The sequence below is a fragment of the Lampris incognitus genome, chromosome 1 (genome assembly GCF_029633865.1).
Source record: "Lampris incognitus isolate fLamInc1 chromosome 1, fLamInc1.hap2, whole genome shotgun sequence".
Lineage (NCBI taxonomy): Eukaryota > Metazoa > Chordata > Actinopteri > Lampriformes > Lampridae > Lampris > Lampris incognitus.
In genome coordinates this window covers 5034055-5051867 of record NC_079211.1, presented here as the reverse complement: position 1 = coordinate 5051867, position 17813 = coordinate 5034055, and the positions used below count along the sequence as shown (strand labels likewise).

Sequence of the window (17813 nt, the reverse complement as noted above, 5' to 3'; positions counted from 1 at the left end):
GTTACTGCAAATGAACCCACCCTAGCTGTGATCTGTGTAGGTAGGCGCAGTGAGCTGCTGCTGCTGCCCTCATGCTGCGCCCGGGGACCAGCTCCACTTCTTCTGCCATTGCCATCTGTGCCATCTCAGGGGCACAGACAGGAGTATAAACTCCTTTTTTTTATGACTGTCTCATAAGAAGCTTTTCACATCTTGTAAAAAACGTAAACACACATTTCCTCATCACTGGCTCGGTACTTATTGTGGAGTGTAATGCATCAATATCAGTAATGACACCAAAGGAAATGTGCAACTCTAACATGCATGTTTTTTTTTGGTGGTGGGGGAAACCGGAGCACCTGGAGAGAACCCACCGCAGACACGGGGAGAACATGCAAACTCCACACAGAGGACGACCCGGGACGACCCCCAAGGTTTGACAACCCCGGGGTTCGAACCCAGGACCTTCTGGCTGTGAGGCGACAGAGATAAGCGCTGCACCATAACATAAGTGCTGTCCGTCTATGTTCATTCATTCATTCATGATATATATGTACTAGAAGAACCCCGCTACAATGTAGCGGTTTGGTTCTCCACCCGTCTAAAGCTCCCTCCTCTTCATCCTGCCAGCTAACCGCCTTCCCCCTGCCCCTAAACCCCCCCTCCCCACTCCAACTCCCTCCCCCCAAATGCTCGGAATCATCTGAAATGCCGAGAAAAGTGGGTTTTAGCCATTTTTAGAAAATGCATATTTTGCATAATTATGCATAATTATTTTAATTTTCTGCTATTTTTTTGGTCCTATCTGGAACAATACCTACCACCTCCAAAAAAAATTAGGATCATAAGTGCATTTTTGCAAAAAAATGCATATTTTGCATAATGCCAAAACATTTCCAAGTACCAGGAAAAATTTTGTATATAGGTGAAACAATCAAAGATGCTCAGAATCATCTGAAATGCCAAGAAAAGTGGTTTTTAGCCATTTTCAGAAAAATGCATATTTTGCATATTTATGCATAATTATGCATAATTTTAATTTTCTGGGATTTTTCCCTTACTCTCTGAGACAATACCTACCACCTCCAAAAAGAATTAGGATCATCAGTGCTTTAGTTTTCGGTCCCGCTGTCTACACTAACACACGCACACACACACACTAACACCACACACACACACATTCCGAAAATATAGGAGTAGACTAGAAGAACCCCGCTACAATGTAGCGGTTTGGTTCTCCACCCGTCTAAATCTCCCTCCTCTTCATCCTGCCAGCTAACCGCCTTCCCCCTGCCCCTAACCCCCCCCCCCCCACTCCAACTCCCGCCCCCCAAATGCTCGGAATCATCTGAAATGCTGAAAAAAGTGGTTTTTAGCCATTTTTAGAAAAATGCATATTTTGCATATTTATGCCTAATTATGCATAATCTTCATTTTCTGGGATTTTCCCCATACTCTCTGAGACAATACCTACCACCTCCAAAAAGAATTAGGATCATAAATGCTTTAGTTTTCGGTCCCGCTATCTACACTAACACACACACACCCACACACATTGTGAAAATCCTGGGGGAAGATGAAATGATAGAAGTGCTGCCCCTGACACGTATTTCTAGATAGGGGTTGAAAAACTTTCCTCCGCAAAAGCATTTTTCGTTCGTCAGCCAGCAACGTGTGAACAGGTTTGTAGAAAGAAACCCGCTGTTAAATTATTTGCACTACTTGCGCATAGAATTGCCTTGCACCCAGGACTAGATATTCAAACGGGAACGGTACGACGGGCGAGCAGAAAGCGCAACCCAGAATATCCTCCTCAAGCTCTGGTGACGTCATCACCAATGTCGGGGTGGATTTTTTTTTAATGCAAAAACTACACACAGGGGAATCAACATAACAACAATGTACACACAACTCCAAACGGGAAACCGAAACTGCCAGAAAACAGAAACGTATTTATTCTTATATTTATTTTCAAGTTCAACGTAGGCGTGGATGCCCACCGAGGCGGCCCGACTAGCGGCGCCGCTGCCGCCGCTACTAGGAACCTTACCGCTGGTCCTCGTTTCCACCAGGAGCGATAAAAGCGGCGGACCGCATTACGCTCGCTTTCTGTTTTTTTTTTTGGAGCGTGAAACTATGGTGACAAATCGTTATGGTCCGTCTCTTGTCTCCTAGTTGTGTGCTTTTGCTAACCGCGGCCACGGTACCCCGCGGTATCCGGGATGCCGTCCTCCGAGAGCGAACGGAGGGTTTTAACGTGGGGCGGTAGCGCCGCCGTGCTACGTGTACAGTAAGAGGACCGCAGTGCTCCAGCGCAGCTCCGCAGCGCCTTCACCGAATCCCCGGCTCGGCCGAAACTACGGAGCATGGCTGGACCCTCGGTGTGCTAGATTATCGTGCTGCTCATTACAACCAGGGCTCATGGACGACACGCTGCCCGCTGCTCTCTAACAACGAGATGAGAGGGGCTCCAAATCCCAGACGAGAGAAAGAGGATGGAGGAGTGAAGAAACTTTGAATCGACACCATTCCTCACTGTCACGATGAAGTAGTTTATACCTCAGCCCTACACGTTTGTACATCTGGGGGGGGAAAATGATGTATTCGTCGAGGAGAAAGCCAGTCCTCTATTTCAAAGAGGAGAGAAGGTAAGCTGAAATGTCCAGCACACTGGCGCTGCGGTCAGTCCCAACTTTTAGCCAGTAAAGCTCGGGGTTGTCATTCTCGGCAGCCTAGATTTCGTCCATAGTGGGGTGGGGGGGTCGGGGGGGGGGATATAGCAACAGAAATTCAAGCATGTCCTTGCTTCATCCTATTGAAATAACAAAATGTCTTGAGGCTCGCAAGAAGCCAGCCGTGCAAGGGGGCTCGTCCAGAGGAGTCCGGGCCTGCGGAGTGAGTAACGGCTCGTCGTCTCGTGTGCTTCACGTTGTTCTGTGAGAAGCTGCGAGTGTGTCGTTGTGGCTGGGAAGCATGTTAAGATAAGACCACCGGCAGTGTGACGCATGCGACGAACGAAATGGACCGTCGGTAACGACCTCTAAATGGTTTACACTGATGGTGGCTGGTCGGTCAGACCAACTACCAGGTGTTGTGCCGAAAAACGCCGCCCGCTGAACATCCACTGCCCCCAACGTGAACGCGCCGCACAAGCTGCTTAACTAGAAAATAGACGTCCTACACAAGAAACGTGTGTTACCCCCTAATCGTCCTACGGTAAAACTGTCCTTCTGTTTTGTCTTAGGAACGTGACTGAATGAATGAATGATGATTTATTTCGAACATGTACACAGGATATAACGTGTCTGTGAATGTTCTCGTTCATCCAGGTCATGGTTATCCAAAGGAATTGAATCAAGTGCAGCTGGACTTGGTATATATCCGTGAAGACGTTTCGCCTCTTCAATTCCTTTGGATAGGATATAACATACAGATCATATATTGCCAATAATCTGAAGTGATCAACAAATCCACACGTACGACTCGGGGAACAATTCTCCATCAGCTTATTTGTTACGTGTTGGAAAAGGAGTAGGAGGAAGTATACACTTATTTTTCCCTACCCCTTCTCACCTACTCTTAATTAATTCATCCATCCATCCATCATCCGAACCGCTTATCCTGCTCCCAGAGTCGCAGGGATGCTGGAGCCTATCCCAGCAGTCACTGGGCGGCGGGGGCCAACACACACACTCTCTCTCTCTCTCTCTCTCTCTCTCTCTCTCTCTCTCTCTCTCTCTCTCTCTCTCTCTCTCTCTCTCTCTCTCAAAACTATGGGCAAAAGAAAAAGATACATAACAAAGCAGTATATGACAAACCCAGATGTCTACTCGGTGACATATAACGGGAAATGTAATTAGGAATGTCTGGAGATCCATCGTCCCTATATCTCTTGATAATCGGTCCTTTGTACTTCTTGAACTGCGTAATATTTGTACGTTGTTTGAGTTCCATGCTCAGACTGTTCCACTGGTTTACCCCACAGATTGAAATGCCCATGCTCTTCAAAGTTGTTCCAACACATCATTTCTTGAAGTTTGATTTCCCTCACAAATTATATTCCCCTCCTCTATCTGAGATTTTTTTTTGTATTTTACTTGGTGGCAGATTGTTTCTTGCTTTAAACATTATTTCTGGTGTGTTAAATTCTATTAAATCCCTGAACTTCAAGAAACTTGACTTTTAAAAAAAGCTTGTTAGTGTGTTGGCGATATCCTACATTGTTAACGATCCTTATTATTTTTTGTAGTATACATAATGGTGGTAGGTTGGTTTTGTATGTGTTACCCCATTCCTCCACACAGCGCCTGTATTGGTTGTGGTTGCTACAGTTACCAAGCCTCCCTTCCGGTCTGCTTGCGTGGCTGTCTCTATTGTTCTTCCGGTTTTAACTAAATGGCTGCTGCCGCACGTTTCCATCTGCGTTGTGTGATTCATTGGTGTCGTCTCTCATTACTGGCGTGGTGGCAGCGCTTACCAGACGTACGTCCCGAGGACTGATATTTACCGAACTAATCGCGGTAGCCCTTCCAGGGGAATCACAGGGTAGTTACGGCTACCACCAGACGCAGCTGGGCTAGCTCAGACACAGTTGTGCTAGCTAAGTGGGCAACATGGCGACACACAGAGCACCGAAGCAGTGGTATTTAACAAAGACCGAGACGGTGAACTCTTTTGACAACTGGCGTCAGAACCTGCTTTATATACTGTCGCTCGATGCCGGGTTTGCCCCCTTCCTGCTCGATGGCGTGGAGTGGGAGAAGAAGTCTAAAACGTCCCCTGTCCAGGGATTCACAGATGACGGTGAAGATATTCCCGCGCCCCGACGTCGCAATAAAGAACAGAAGGTAGCCATGTTAGAGCTAATGTTGGGACAGGTAGCCAATTATTGTCCTGTAATCTCTCGTCACAGCATAGTCAGGAACTCCGCATCTATTGACAGCATATGGAAAGCTATTCGTCTGCATTATGGCTTTCAGTGCACCGGGGCTGTGTCTGAACTCCCCAAGTCAAAGCAATCCATCCCTGTCCGGACAAGGAGGTCATGTCCCCTTTGTAAATGTGCCGGCAGGCCTGATAATCACTTCCTCAGCAAATGTTCCTTTCTGCCCCCCCAAGATAAAATGTACATGGCAAAGTCGCGCCAGGTTTTGGGAGAGCAGGTCGAGACTGATGATGAGGTAGAGGAGTGCGTTAGTGGGGAGCCAGCGCCATCTAGTGGTGCAAAACGTGTACTTATCAAACAGTCCCCAAAGGAGTTGAATCAAGTGCAACTGGACTTGGTATATATCCGTGAAGACGTTTCGCCTCTCATCCAAGAGGCTTCCTCAGTTCGTGCCTTTCTGACTAGACCAAGCTAGTCTGACTGGCTGGTGATGAGACTCAGTATTTATCCTCTATGGGTCGTTGTCAGAGCTATTGATATGCGTGGCTCTTTGTGATCAGATGTTTACCAACGCCCGTCGCAAAACATCTGATCACAAAGAGCCACGCATATCAATAGCTCTGACAACGACTCCTAGAGGATAAATACTGGGTCTCATAGCCAGCCAGTCAGACTAGCTTGGTCTAGTCAGAAAGGCACGAACTGAGGAAGCCTCTTGGATTAGAGGCGAAACGTCTTCACGGATATATACCAAGTCCAGTTGCACTTGATTCAACTCCTTTGGATAACCATGACCTAGATGAATGAGAACATTCACAGACATCAAACAGTCCCCTTACCTCGATGCCTTCCATGGACACTGCCCTGTGCGTCTCACTGTTGATAGTGGGGCAACAGGCAACACGATGAGGGCCTCATGCGCGACCAGGCTGGGCGTCACCATCACAGGAAGTACGCAGTCCGCATTCCAAGCAGATGGCTCGTCCCTTGTGAAAGTATTGGGAGAGACACGGGCACACTTCCAGAGAGATGGCCATGACCTCTATTTTGTGGGCCTCGTCGTTGAGAATCTCGAATCTGACATCCTGGCTGGAATTCCCTTTATGGAAAAGAATGACGTCTCCGTCAGACCAGCCAAACACCAAATCTGCTTGGGCGAGGATATATACCGCTACAGCACCCTCCAAACACCGATGGACAGGCATGCTGCGCTCTGCGCTCCAGATAAATCTACTGTGTGGCCAGGGGAGTACACCGAGCTTGAGCTGCCTCCTGAGCTGTGCAATGTGGACAGTGAGCTGGCTGTTGAACCACACGTCGATGTCTCATGTGACCAGTCTGACACACAGCAGTGGCCTGCCCCAGCTATGCTACAGGGTGTGTCCGGGAAGATCGGTGTCCCAAATCTCACTGGCGAGCCGCGGCTGGTCCAGAAAAGCCACCACCTATGCCGTGTCTGCGCCACATATGTCCTGTCACTCAGTGACGCCGCCGTGCCAGCTGATCCCCCCCCAAACCGGCCCCGACGACCATGTCAGCCTTGTCCTCTGACCTTGTCGCTCTGGACCCAGATAACATCATGCCTGCTGACATCAGAGATGAGTTCCGCGCCCTGCATAGAGAGTTTGATGTAGTGTTTGATCCCCACTTTGAAGGATATAACGGCGCTGTGGGTCCGTTCCAGGCCAGGGTGAACATGGGACCTGTCCTACCTCTTCCCTTCACCAACAGGTCGGCCTGGCTTGCCATACAGGCAGAGTGCTCTGACCTCAGACGGAGTCTCATCGACGACGAGCACAGAGACACTCTCAGGGATGCTTTAACCCGCTTATGTGTGGGTGTGTGCCCTCTCGACGGCCCCTTTGCTGTGATCAGGACTGACCCTTCCCCTGGTTTTGCTGCATTGGCAGCGGATGGGCCCCTCGTTATGCACAGACTAGTTGTTGAGGTGGGCAACGCCAAGAATGTCAATAAGAACCCAGTGGCGGAGAAGGCTGTTCAAGAGATTCAGGGGGAGAGTCTTTGTCTCGAGCCTAACTGTAGGACTGTTACTCCCCTGTTACTCTCTGTCGTTACGGCCAACCTGAACAGTCGTGTTAGGTCGCGTGGATTGTCTGCCCGTGAAATGCTGCTTCAGCGTGACCAGTTCTCCCATAGGCAGTTGCCTGTGGTCAACCAGGACCTCATCTTGAAACAACACTCGGAGCGTGTCACCAACTGTCCGTACAGCATGAAGTCAAAGGTGCCCTCTGGTCGTGTGGCCGTGCCTGCCGCCATTCGACCTGGTGAACTGGTGTACCGGTATGGTGAGCGGAATAAGTCAAAGGCCCGTGACAGGTACCTCGTCACGAGCGTGGATGGTTCATGGTGCAATATCCAGAAGTTCACGGGGTCTCAACTCCGTTGCACCTCCTACAGGGTCAGGCTGGGTGACTGCTACAAAGTGGAAGGTCCCTCTACGGCCTCTGAACCCCTCGCGGACGATTTCGCGTCTGATGAGGACTTGGACAACCCTGCCCCGCACTGCCCTGACATACCGCCAGCCATTGCCGAGCCCCCACCTGCACCTTGCCTGCCTTGTGATAACGATATGAGGCTGGGGGATGAGACAGTTCCTCCCGTCGAAGTCGAGCCTGGGGGGGAGCTCCCCTGGCGAGTGTGTGCCTGCTCTTGCACCTGATGCTGCATCTCGATGCTCGGAGCGTCGCCGGCGCTTGCCGCGGCATTTAGAGGACATTGAACTTTAGGCCAGTTGTTTGTGTGTACTGGTGATAATGTTTTGTCTTACCTTACAGGTCTCGTTATATAGCCTGAGCTGTGATGTTGCCTGGTGTTCTGTGGTGTTATTGTTGTACTGTGTGTAGGGGGGGGGTCTTTCTTTTGGAAAAAAAGGGGTGACGCCAGTATTGGTTGTGGTTGCTATAGTTACCAAGCCTCCCTTCCGGTCTGTCTGCGTTGCAGTCTCGGTTCTTCTTCCTTTTTTAACTAAACGGCTGCTGCCGCACGTTTCCATCTGCGTTGTGTGATTCATTGATGTCGTCTCTCATTACTGGCGCAGTAGTTAAGATATCCATTATCTGATCCATTATCTGAACCACTTATTCTGCTCTCAGGGTCGCAGGGATGCTGGAGCCTATCCCAGCGGTCATTGGGCGGCAGGCAGGGAGACACCCTGGTCAGGCTGCCAGGCCATCACAGCCCCCCCCCCACACACACCATTTTTCTTATCTTTTTTCCCAATCACGCAGTCAAGACCAGTTTTATTGCCTATTTCAAATTGATTGACAGGAAGCTTTAGAGAAAACGGCGCCATGCTTCTGACATGGAAAACGATCTGATGCTTTGTCACGAGACGTCATGTGAAGATGACCCTCGACCCTCAGGCACCATCTATAAAAAATAAATCCCATTATTTTATTTTTTTTGAGGCACTGGTCCCATTGCCTCATAAGAAGATAAATCTACTATTTTCCATATCCTACATGCTTTGGTTTTGAAATTTGATTTGTTGTTAATTTTTCTAAAAAGGCTTAATCGCCAACACCAACAGTACACAGCCACTTTTGTCAGAAATGTAACCAAAACTGGGTTTTATTGTGATTTTTTAAAAGGCTTAAACCCACTGAATGTTTACACGTTACACTGTAGCGACCTACTTGCAGGTTACATATTTACCATGTGGACCAGAGACGGTCCCTTTAAGACAGTGGGTTTGGGGGTTAGCAAGGGGGATTGTGGGTAGACACGAAGCTGAAGTTTTGATTTACTACTGTGAACCGTTCACCTGAAGTTAGTTGGAGGAAATAAATGACTCCACGTCTGTGTGGTCAAAAGGACACGTGGCCTCGACTTCCGGTTTGAGTAATGGTGGAGTAGATTACAAACGGGGAGAGCTCTGTTGAAATCCTGGCTAGATTCTGTTGAAACGCACTCTTGCTTCCACTACTACTTTCTGCAAATCTTTGCGAAAGACTATCGAAGATGGGGAAACCAAACAAAAAGCATAACCAACAGGCAAAGGACGATAAAGACGAAGTTAACCGTGATGACGACGCACAAACTAGCCAAACTAGCGCGGTGGAAGCTAGCAACTCGCCGCTAACCTTAATGGACACGGAGAAGCTGCTGGAGGCCATGGAAGAACGTGTTGTATCCAAACCAACTGTCCAAATCCTCTGCTGATCGGGAAACTGACGCTCAGTGACATGCAACCAAGACTTGTTTCCCTGGAATCCTCCAGTGAAGCCCGGAACAAAGGAAACGAAGCGCTCAAATTCCGTTTGGACGGCTTGGGAAACACATCGAGGCGCAACAACATTCGTATAACGGGCATACCAGAGAAAGTTGAAGGCTCACAACCCACCTCTTTCTTTTTTTAAAGTATGTCTGATGCTACGTTCAGACCAAAGGCGGCGAGAGAGGTGGCGCCGCTTTGTTCGCCAGAGTTTGGCCGCCAGCTCCGCCAGGCGTGTTCGAACAGAACGCGAATTCGCTGTGTTGACGTCACAACAAGCAGTCTAGTTACACCGACGCTGCTAGCAAGTTTGCTAGACCGCACACAACAATTACCACACACCAGCAGTTTGTGTTTACTTGTGATCCTCATGGATGAGCGACAGAGATCAGTTGCGGTGGCTCTGCTTTATACCAACTTGCGCCGCCCAAACCGGCGTCGGCGTTCTGTTTGGGTTCATAGCGTAAACCGGAGACATGCCCAGCTTGGCGAATTTCACCGGGATTCCGGGTAGGGGGCGTGTCTTCTTTCCCAACATGAAGGCGGGTTCTAACCCTACTTGAAGGTGATTGGCTGTCGCCTGGCGAAATCTTCGCCCGAGTTGGACATTTTTGAACTCCCGCGGAGGCACGTTCGTCGCTCGATTCGCCCAATTCGCGCCGCGCGTAATTTCGCCGCGAATTATTCCCGCCCATTCGCCTCCTCCCATTGACTTTGCACGCATTCGCGCCGCCCAAAAAAATTCGCGCCGCCTTTGGTCTGAACGTAGCTTTAAAGAAGTCTTTGGTGCTGGCGTTATCCCCACCCCTCTAATTGTGGACCGGGCTCACAGAGTACCCACTCGACGGAGGAAACGGAACCATTCCCCACGTCCATTCATCGCGCGGATCCGCCATTACCAGACGAAGGAGCACACCCTGAAGATGGCGAGGGAGGCGGGATCCCTCACTTTTCGGGGGTCTCGGAGAAAAGAGCCGCGTACTCGACCGTCAAGTGTCAGATGAGAAATGCGGGCTTTACATACAGGATGTTTCCCCCTGCCAGCCTCCAGGTCACCGACAAGAATGGAGAGAAATTGGTTTTTGTTTTTCCCACGGAAGCGTCTTGGTTTCTTCAGACTCGCCCGCCACACACAACCCCGGTGCTTCCGGAGCAACCAGCTATCCATCCCGCCGCCGTGGCGAGTAGCCTCAGTGGAAGCTGACTGGACGCTTTACTCTTTCCCATTTCTCGTATGATTTTTTTTTTGTTGGCAGGTTGTGTGTTTGTATATAGCTGTTAAGTCATGATTTTAAATTCACAACCATAAGGCAAGCTTCAGTCACGGAGTCATGTGAATCCCTGCTTGTGTTTATCGCGGACATTTCGATGTGAGTGTAAACTACTAATAAGACACGTTAGCCCCCTAGCTAGCTAACGGGTCTGACCCTTTAGCCGAGCGGTTAGTGACGTCGCCTTGTGGTGCAGTACACCCCGTATCGAATCCCGCACCGGGCAAGAAAATAACCGGTTACATTGGTGGCAGCGGTGGGATCCGGAAGTGTGCAGATCCTCAGAAGTCTCTTCGGAGTGCGGGAATAACAAAGCGCGAGGCCGCGCTTCCGGGGAGGGTGACGACTGTAAACTACTAATAAGACACGTTAGTCCCTAACTAACGGGTTTGACCCTCTAGCCGAGCGGTTAGTGATGTCGCCTTGTGGTGCAGTACATCCTCGTATCGAATCCCGCACCGGGCAAGAAAATAAACGGTTACATGAGGTCAACGTTCTGTTGGATTATGACACCTTTTCTCGGTCTTCCCTATGTAGTAGCACTAATTTACCTTTAAGATAGTTGAAAGGTTAACTAAAACTATTTATTTTATTCTTTTCTCTCGCGGTGATACTTTCATTTTGCTGATATCTCGCTGTATTCACTTTAATTCAGTCGTTGATACAAAAGTACCTATCTACAATTCTTTATGTCGTTCTATAGAGTTAATGCAAAAGTAGATAAATTTGTCATTTCCTTTGTTTCACATTAGTAAACTTTGTAAAACAGAGTTCAAGTGTAAGTTAGGCGCCTTACAATGGCGGTTAGGAGTATTAAGAAGCCGTTAGAGGTAATTAACCCCTGCCATCCTTCAACCTTCACTCTCAATCCTCCTCATTTTTTTTTCGTTTTTTTTTTCTTCTTCTTTCTTTCCTCCTTTCATATCTGCCGGTCCAATGTTTCCTTCATCTTCAGTGATTAAGTACCAAGCCCTTGGCATGGTTTGCTTGTCGCTCATTTGTACTATTCAAACCAGGTTAATAATACAAGTGAAGGTATCGTCAAATCCAAATTTAGTTAGGGTTGAAAACAAACGTTGCCATTCAATCCGATCGGACGCTTTTTCAGCATCCAGTGATACAACCATTTCAGGGGAGCGGCTCGGAGGGGAGTATATAATATTAAGTCATTTTCTCAAATTTGAGCAGGAATGCCTATTTAGAATGAAACCCGTTTGGTCTGGAGATATAATCGGAGGCAAAATCTTTTCTAATCTAGCTGCTAGAATTTTAGCTAGTATTTTATAATCTACATTTAATAAGGGACTCGGATGGTATGAAGCAGACTGAAATGGGTCTTTATCCCTTTTTGGCAGAAGTGTTATCAACGCTTGTCATAGGGTTTGTGGAAGGCACCCCACTGACAGAGATTCATTACACATGGCTTGAAGCAGGGGGGACAAGTCGGAAGCAAATTTTTTGTAAAATTCAGAGGTGAAGCTATCTGGTCTAGGTGTCTTATTGTTTTGTAAGGATTTAGTATCTTCTAGAATTTCTGTCTCAGAAATCTCACCACCCAGTGAGTGGTTTTGTAGGGCCGAGACTGAGGGGAAGGTTAGGTTCTCCAGGAAGGAGTCAAGTTGTGGACAATAACTTACTGTAATATTGCTTAAAAAGTTTGTTGATTTCTATCTGGTCCATTACCATTTCTCCTGCTTCACTGCAAACCCTGGTGATTAAGCGAGAAGAAGCAGCTTGACATGCTTGCTGTTCTAGTCACCCGATACATAAGTGTTGTACCGAGCTTTTGTGAGTAGATGTACTGCCCTGTCTGTAGAAAGTAAGTCATATTCTGTCTGCAGACGCAGTCTTTCTTTGAAAAGGGTTGGAGTAGGGGAGGGAGAGTAATATCTATCAATGTCAGCAATGTATCTAGAGATATTATCTAGAGTATTAAATTATCTGCCCATAAAGATAGTCCTTGAGTGCCTCCCATAAGGTTGAATGGGATGTTTCTGAGGAAACAGTTGCAAGAAAAAGAAGAAGAAGATAATTTGAGAAGAGACAAAGTGTATGCATTGTTCATCAGCTAATAGGAGAGGGTTGAGTCTCCAGCAACGAGAGGGCCTGAGGCAGTTAGGTAGAGCTAAACAAAATGAAATGGCACCATGATCTGAAATGATAATACTGTGATATGAGCAGGAGCTTACATTCCCCAGTAGTCTATTATCAAGAAGAAAGTAGTCAATGTATGGTGGACCTTAGAGAAGAAAGAAAAAACTTTTTCGTCAGGGAACTTAAATCTCCAGATGTCTGAAAGACCATTCTGAGTGATGTAATCATGGATAACCTGAGCAGACTTGGAGGGAGGCTGAGCTCGGCTTGACGATCTATCCAAAATGGAGTTGAGAATACAGTTAAAGTCACCTCCCAGTATCAAATTATAATCATTATGCCCAGGTGTAATAGAGAATAGCTTGTTGAAAAAATTAGGATCGTCACGGTTTGGGGCATAAACATTGACCAAAATAACAAGACTGGTGAACAGTTGCCCGGAGACAATAACAAATCTCCCGTTTGGATTACTAATTACCTCTTTCACTTGGAGTGGGATATCTTTATGTATGAGGATTGCTGTTCCTCTGGCTTTAGCATTGACTCGTGAATGAAATACTTGACCAACCCATCCTCTTTTAAGGTAAACAGCGTGATTGTTTTTTACAAGATGAGTTTCTTGTAGGAAGGCTACATATGGTAAAATAAATGAACAGTACAGAATGTGCAATGATTTATGATCCAGAATGTGACTTGGGTTCGAACCCTGGGGTTGTCCAACCTTGGGGGTCGTCCCAGGTCGTCCTCTGTATGGAGTTTGCATATTCTCCCCGTGTCTGCGTGGGTTTCCTCCAGGTGCTCCGGTTTCCTCCCACAGTCCAAAGACATGTAGGTCAAGTGACTCGGCTGTACTAAATTGTCTTTAGGTGTGAATGTGTCAGCCCTGTGGTGGCCTGGCGGCCTGTCCAGGGTGTCTCCCCGCCTGCCACCCAATGACTGCTGGGATCAGCTCCAGCATCCCGTGACCCCAATAAGGATAAGTGGCTTAGATAATGTATTGATGGATGAATGTGACTTGCTTTTCTCATGACTGCAATGCTCCATGCCAATTTTGCTCACACATATGTATGTTATGTGAGGTTTCCAGCAGATTTTGTGGTCTAGTATCACACCTAGAAATTTATTTTCATGTACTTGTTCTAGTTAGAAATTGTCTATCACTACTTTTACTTTGGTGTTTATTAAGTGATTTCCAAACAAAATGAACTTTTTTTTGTCCAGATTTAAGGATAATTTGTTTTTGTCAAACCACCATTTTAATCTTTCCACCGATTGGCTAGACAGAGGGACCGAGCTGCAAAGGATGTGAGCCAAGTTGGGGCAATCAAGGATAGCGATGTAAATGCGCTGACAAGTGAGGAGAGTGTGCTAAGAAGGTGGAAGGAGTACTTTGAGGGGTTGATGAATGAAGAAAATGAGAGAGAGAGAAGGTTGGATGATGTAGGGATAGTGAATCAGGAAGTTCCATGGATTAACAAGGGGGAAGTGAGGGCAGCTATGAAGAGGATGAAGAGTGGACAGGCAGTTGGTCCTGATGACATACCTGTGGAGGCATGGAGATGTTTAGGAGAGATGGCAGTGGAGTTTTTAACTAGACTGTTTAACACAATCTTGGAAAGTGAGAGGATGCCTGAGGAGTGGAGAAGAAGCATACTGGTACCGATTTTCAAGAACAAGGGCGATGTGCAGAACTGTAACAACTACAGGGGTATAAAGTTGATCAGCCACAGCATGAAGATTTGGGAAAGCGTAATAGAAGCTAGGTTAAGAGGAGAGGTGATGATCAGCGAGCAGCAGTATGGTTTCATGCCACGAAAGAGTACCACAGATGCGATGTTTGCCCTGAGAATGTTGATTGAGAAGTATAGAGAAGGCCAGAAAGAGTTGCATTGTGTCTTTGTAGATTTAGAGAAAGCATACGACAGGGTGCCGAGAGAGGAGGTGTGGTATTGTATGAGGAAGTCGGGAGTTGCAGAGAAGTATGTAGGAGTTGTGCAGGATATGTATGAGGGAAGTGTGACAATGGTGAGGTGTGTGGTTGGAATTACAGATGGGTTCAAGGTGGAGGTGGGATTACATCAAGGATCGGCTCTGAACCCTTTCTTGTTTGCAATGGTGATGGACAGGTTGACAGACAAGATCAGGCAGGAGTCTCCATGGACTATGATGTTCGCGGATGACATTGTGATCTGTAGCGAGAGTAGGGTGCAGGTTGAGGAGAGCCTGGAGAGGTGGAGGTATGCACTGGAGAGAAGAGGAATGAAAGCCAGTAGGAGTAAGACGGAATACCTGTGCGTGAATGAGAGGGAGGACAGTGGAATGGTCAGGATGCAAAGAGTGGAGGTGACAAAGGCATTTGAGTTTAAATACTTGGGGTCAACTGTCCAAAGTAACTGGGAGTGCAGAAGAGAGGTGAAGAAGAGAGTGCAGGCAGGGTGGAGTGGGTGGAGAAGAGTGTCAGGAGTGATTTGTGACAGAAGGGTACCAGCAAGAGTTAAAGGGAAGGTTTACAAGATGGTTTTGAGACCAGCTATGTTATATGGTTTGGAGACAGTGGCACTGACGAAAAGACAGGAGGTGGAGCTGGAGGTGGCAGAGTTGAAGATGCTAAGATTTTCACTGGGAGTAACGAAGAAGGACAGGATTAGGAACGATTATATTAGAGGGACAGCTCAGGTTGGACGGTTTGGAGACAAAGCAAGAGAGGCAAGATTGAGATGGCTTGGACATGTGTGGAGGAGAGATGCTGGGTATATTGGGAGAAGGATACTGAATATGGAGCTGCCAGGAAAGAGGAAGAGAGGAAGGCCAAAGAGGAGGTTTATGGATGTGGTGACGGAAGAAATGCAGGTGGCTGGTGTGACAGAGGAAGACACAGAAGACTGGAAGAAATGGAAACGGATGATCCGCTGTGGCGATCCCTAACGGGAGCAGCCGAAAGTAGTAGTAGAGAGACCGTTTTAATTTTTCCATTTCTATTGTGGTCACCCCCAAAAGCTGCTGTAAATTCTCACCAGAATAAAATATATTTATGTCCTCAGCAAATAGAACAAATGTCAATATTTTTGATACCTTGCATATATCATTTAAGTACAGAATGAACAGTTTTGGACCTAAAACCGACCCCTGGGGTACACCACAAGTAATATCCATGCATGATGGTTTATGTTCGCCTATTATCATTACAAACTGATGCCTGCTACTTAAATAGCTTCTTCTTTTTTTTTTTGCCCAACATGTTACCCAAAATCACTTTGGACAAAAGCATCTGGCAAATGAATAAATGTAATCTGACTGCAATTGTTTTCTACTACTACTCTTCAGTGATCAATAAATCAATTTTTGATAGAAATGTATACTGATTGAACTTTAATGCACCTGCGGAAACCTGATTCCATCCCTGATAGTCTGACTAGGGATGGGTATCGTTAGGATTTTATCGATACTACTACTCTTATTGGTACTGCTTATCGGTTCGGTACTTTATCGATACTCTTATCGGTTCTTTTTGATTATTATGCAAGAAAAAAGACGCTTAATTAAGAAAAGAATCGACATTGCTTTATTATTCTATTATATAACTTTATATAAATATAAACAAATATTATTTATTCAGCAGCAACAGCAGCAGCAATGTTTTAAATGCGTCTGAATTATAGACTTTATAATCAACATTCAACAACAACAAATAAGATAAAAAATAAAAGTAGATAAAGATAAAGAAAAAAAAATATTAAAAATACATTTTTACAGCAAAAGGCTAACGGAAGTTCAGCAAACAAGAACCTAGAACATTATCCTAACAGTTTTTCTGCAGAAAAATCAACATATCTGCCTTCTCCGGCAGGATTCGTGATCTCTCCTGACTTATAGTGTCCCCGGCTATTAGCCTAGCTAACTCCGTATCTATGGCTTATATATTTGTAGCTAAACAATTAGCTAAGCAATTATATTTTATTTATTGGCCTATTCGTAATAATTCGGTATTAGCCTAGCTAACTCCGTATCTATGGCTTATATATTTGTAGCTAAACAATTAGCTAAGCAATTATATTTTATTTATTGGCCTATTCATAATAATTTGTTATTAGCCTAGCTAACTCCGTATCTATGGCTCATACGGCTTACCTGCAGTGGACGTGGATGGAACACTATGAGCAAAGCAGTGGAAAACGCCGCATTTCTGCAGATTAATACCATGTTTCGACAAACGATGTTTCGACAGATTGCTTGTATTGCCACCCTTACTGGCAAATGATTTGTTGCACTTGTGGCAACGAGCGTTGTTGTCATCGACTTTTGAAAAATATACCCAAACTTTTGAACGTTTAGTTCTCTCCGCCATGATGAGCCCTTGAGCAGAGCTGTCTGTGCGTGTGTGAGCGAGTGTGTGGAGCACAGCACAGCCCCGCCCCTCGCGCTGTAAGAGAGAGAGACAGAGAGATGGAGAAAACGGCAAACAAGATTATGTTCGCGACGTTTAGATTCCTCGAAAAACACAATTGCCACAATATAAATCTCACTCCCTGATTTCTCGAGTACCTACCGACTACCGATAGCAGAACCGAAAACGTCGGATCTTAAAAATGCTCCGGTTTTTACTAATTTAGAACCGGTTCCCGTTTAGAACCGGGTTTCGGGGGGCATCCCTAAGTCTGACATTAACCACCTTCGCTACACTTGACCTAGCCCCTTAAAATTACTTCATTCATCTTCTTCAGAAGTGGAAATGGAATGACAGATTTATTTTAGAATGATTTTTTTCTGTTGTATTGTGGTGGGTAAAGCAATATCTTAATTGTGTAGAATATGTGTTTTCTTACTACACGATCCATCACTGAAGTAGGTTTTGTGTGTGTTCACATTGCGGACAGTGGATTTTCGACAGAAGACAAACGATTTTGGCACAGCACCTGCATTTGGTTGATGAATGAGTGCATCTAACAAAGTATATTCTCATACTGCTGCATGTTTTTTTTGTAGAAGAGTGGGAAAAAAATGGCGTTTGGTTGATTTAACCTGTCAAATCTCACAACTGACTCAGAGAGGACACTTAAGATTGTTTTCATATTTCGTATGAATAACACCAAATGCAAACTAATTGCTGTCTATAACCTGTCCACAACTACCCACCTTGGCACGTCGGCCCAGTGGTTAGCGCTGTCGCCTTGCAGCAAGAAGGTCCTGGGTGTGAACCCCGGTGATGTCCAACCTTGGGGTTCATACCAGGTTTGCATGTTCTCCCCATGTCTACGGTGGGTTTTCTCTAGGTGCTCTGGTTTCCCCCACCATCAAAAAGACATGCATGTTAGGGTTAATACTCCTGTCTGTGCCCCTGACCGAGACATGG

General features: G+C 46.3%; 1 protein-coding gene across 1 annotated transcript in view; it reads left to right on the top strand.

Moving 5' to 3' along the window:
* Positions 1-2574: 2574 nt before the first annotated feature.
* The window catches only part of b4galt7 (xylosylprotein beta 1,4-galactosyltransferase, polypeptide 7 (galactosyltransferase I)), a 34746-nt gene continuing 19507 nt past the window's right edge, over positions 2575-17813 (top strand). The window contains exon 1 of the mRNA XM_056288996.1: positions 2575-2627. Coding sequence (XP_056144971.1) covers positions 2575-2627 — 53 coding nt within the window. The remainder of the gene's footprint in view (positions 2628-17813) is intronic.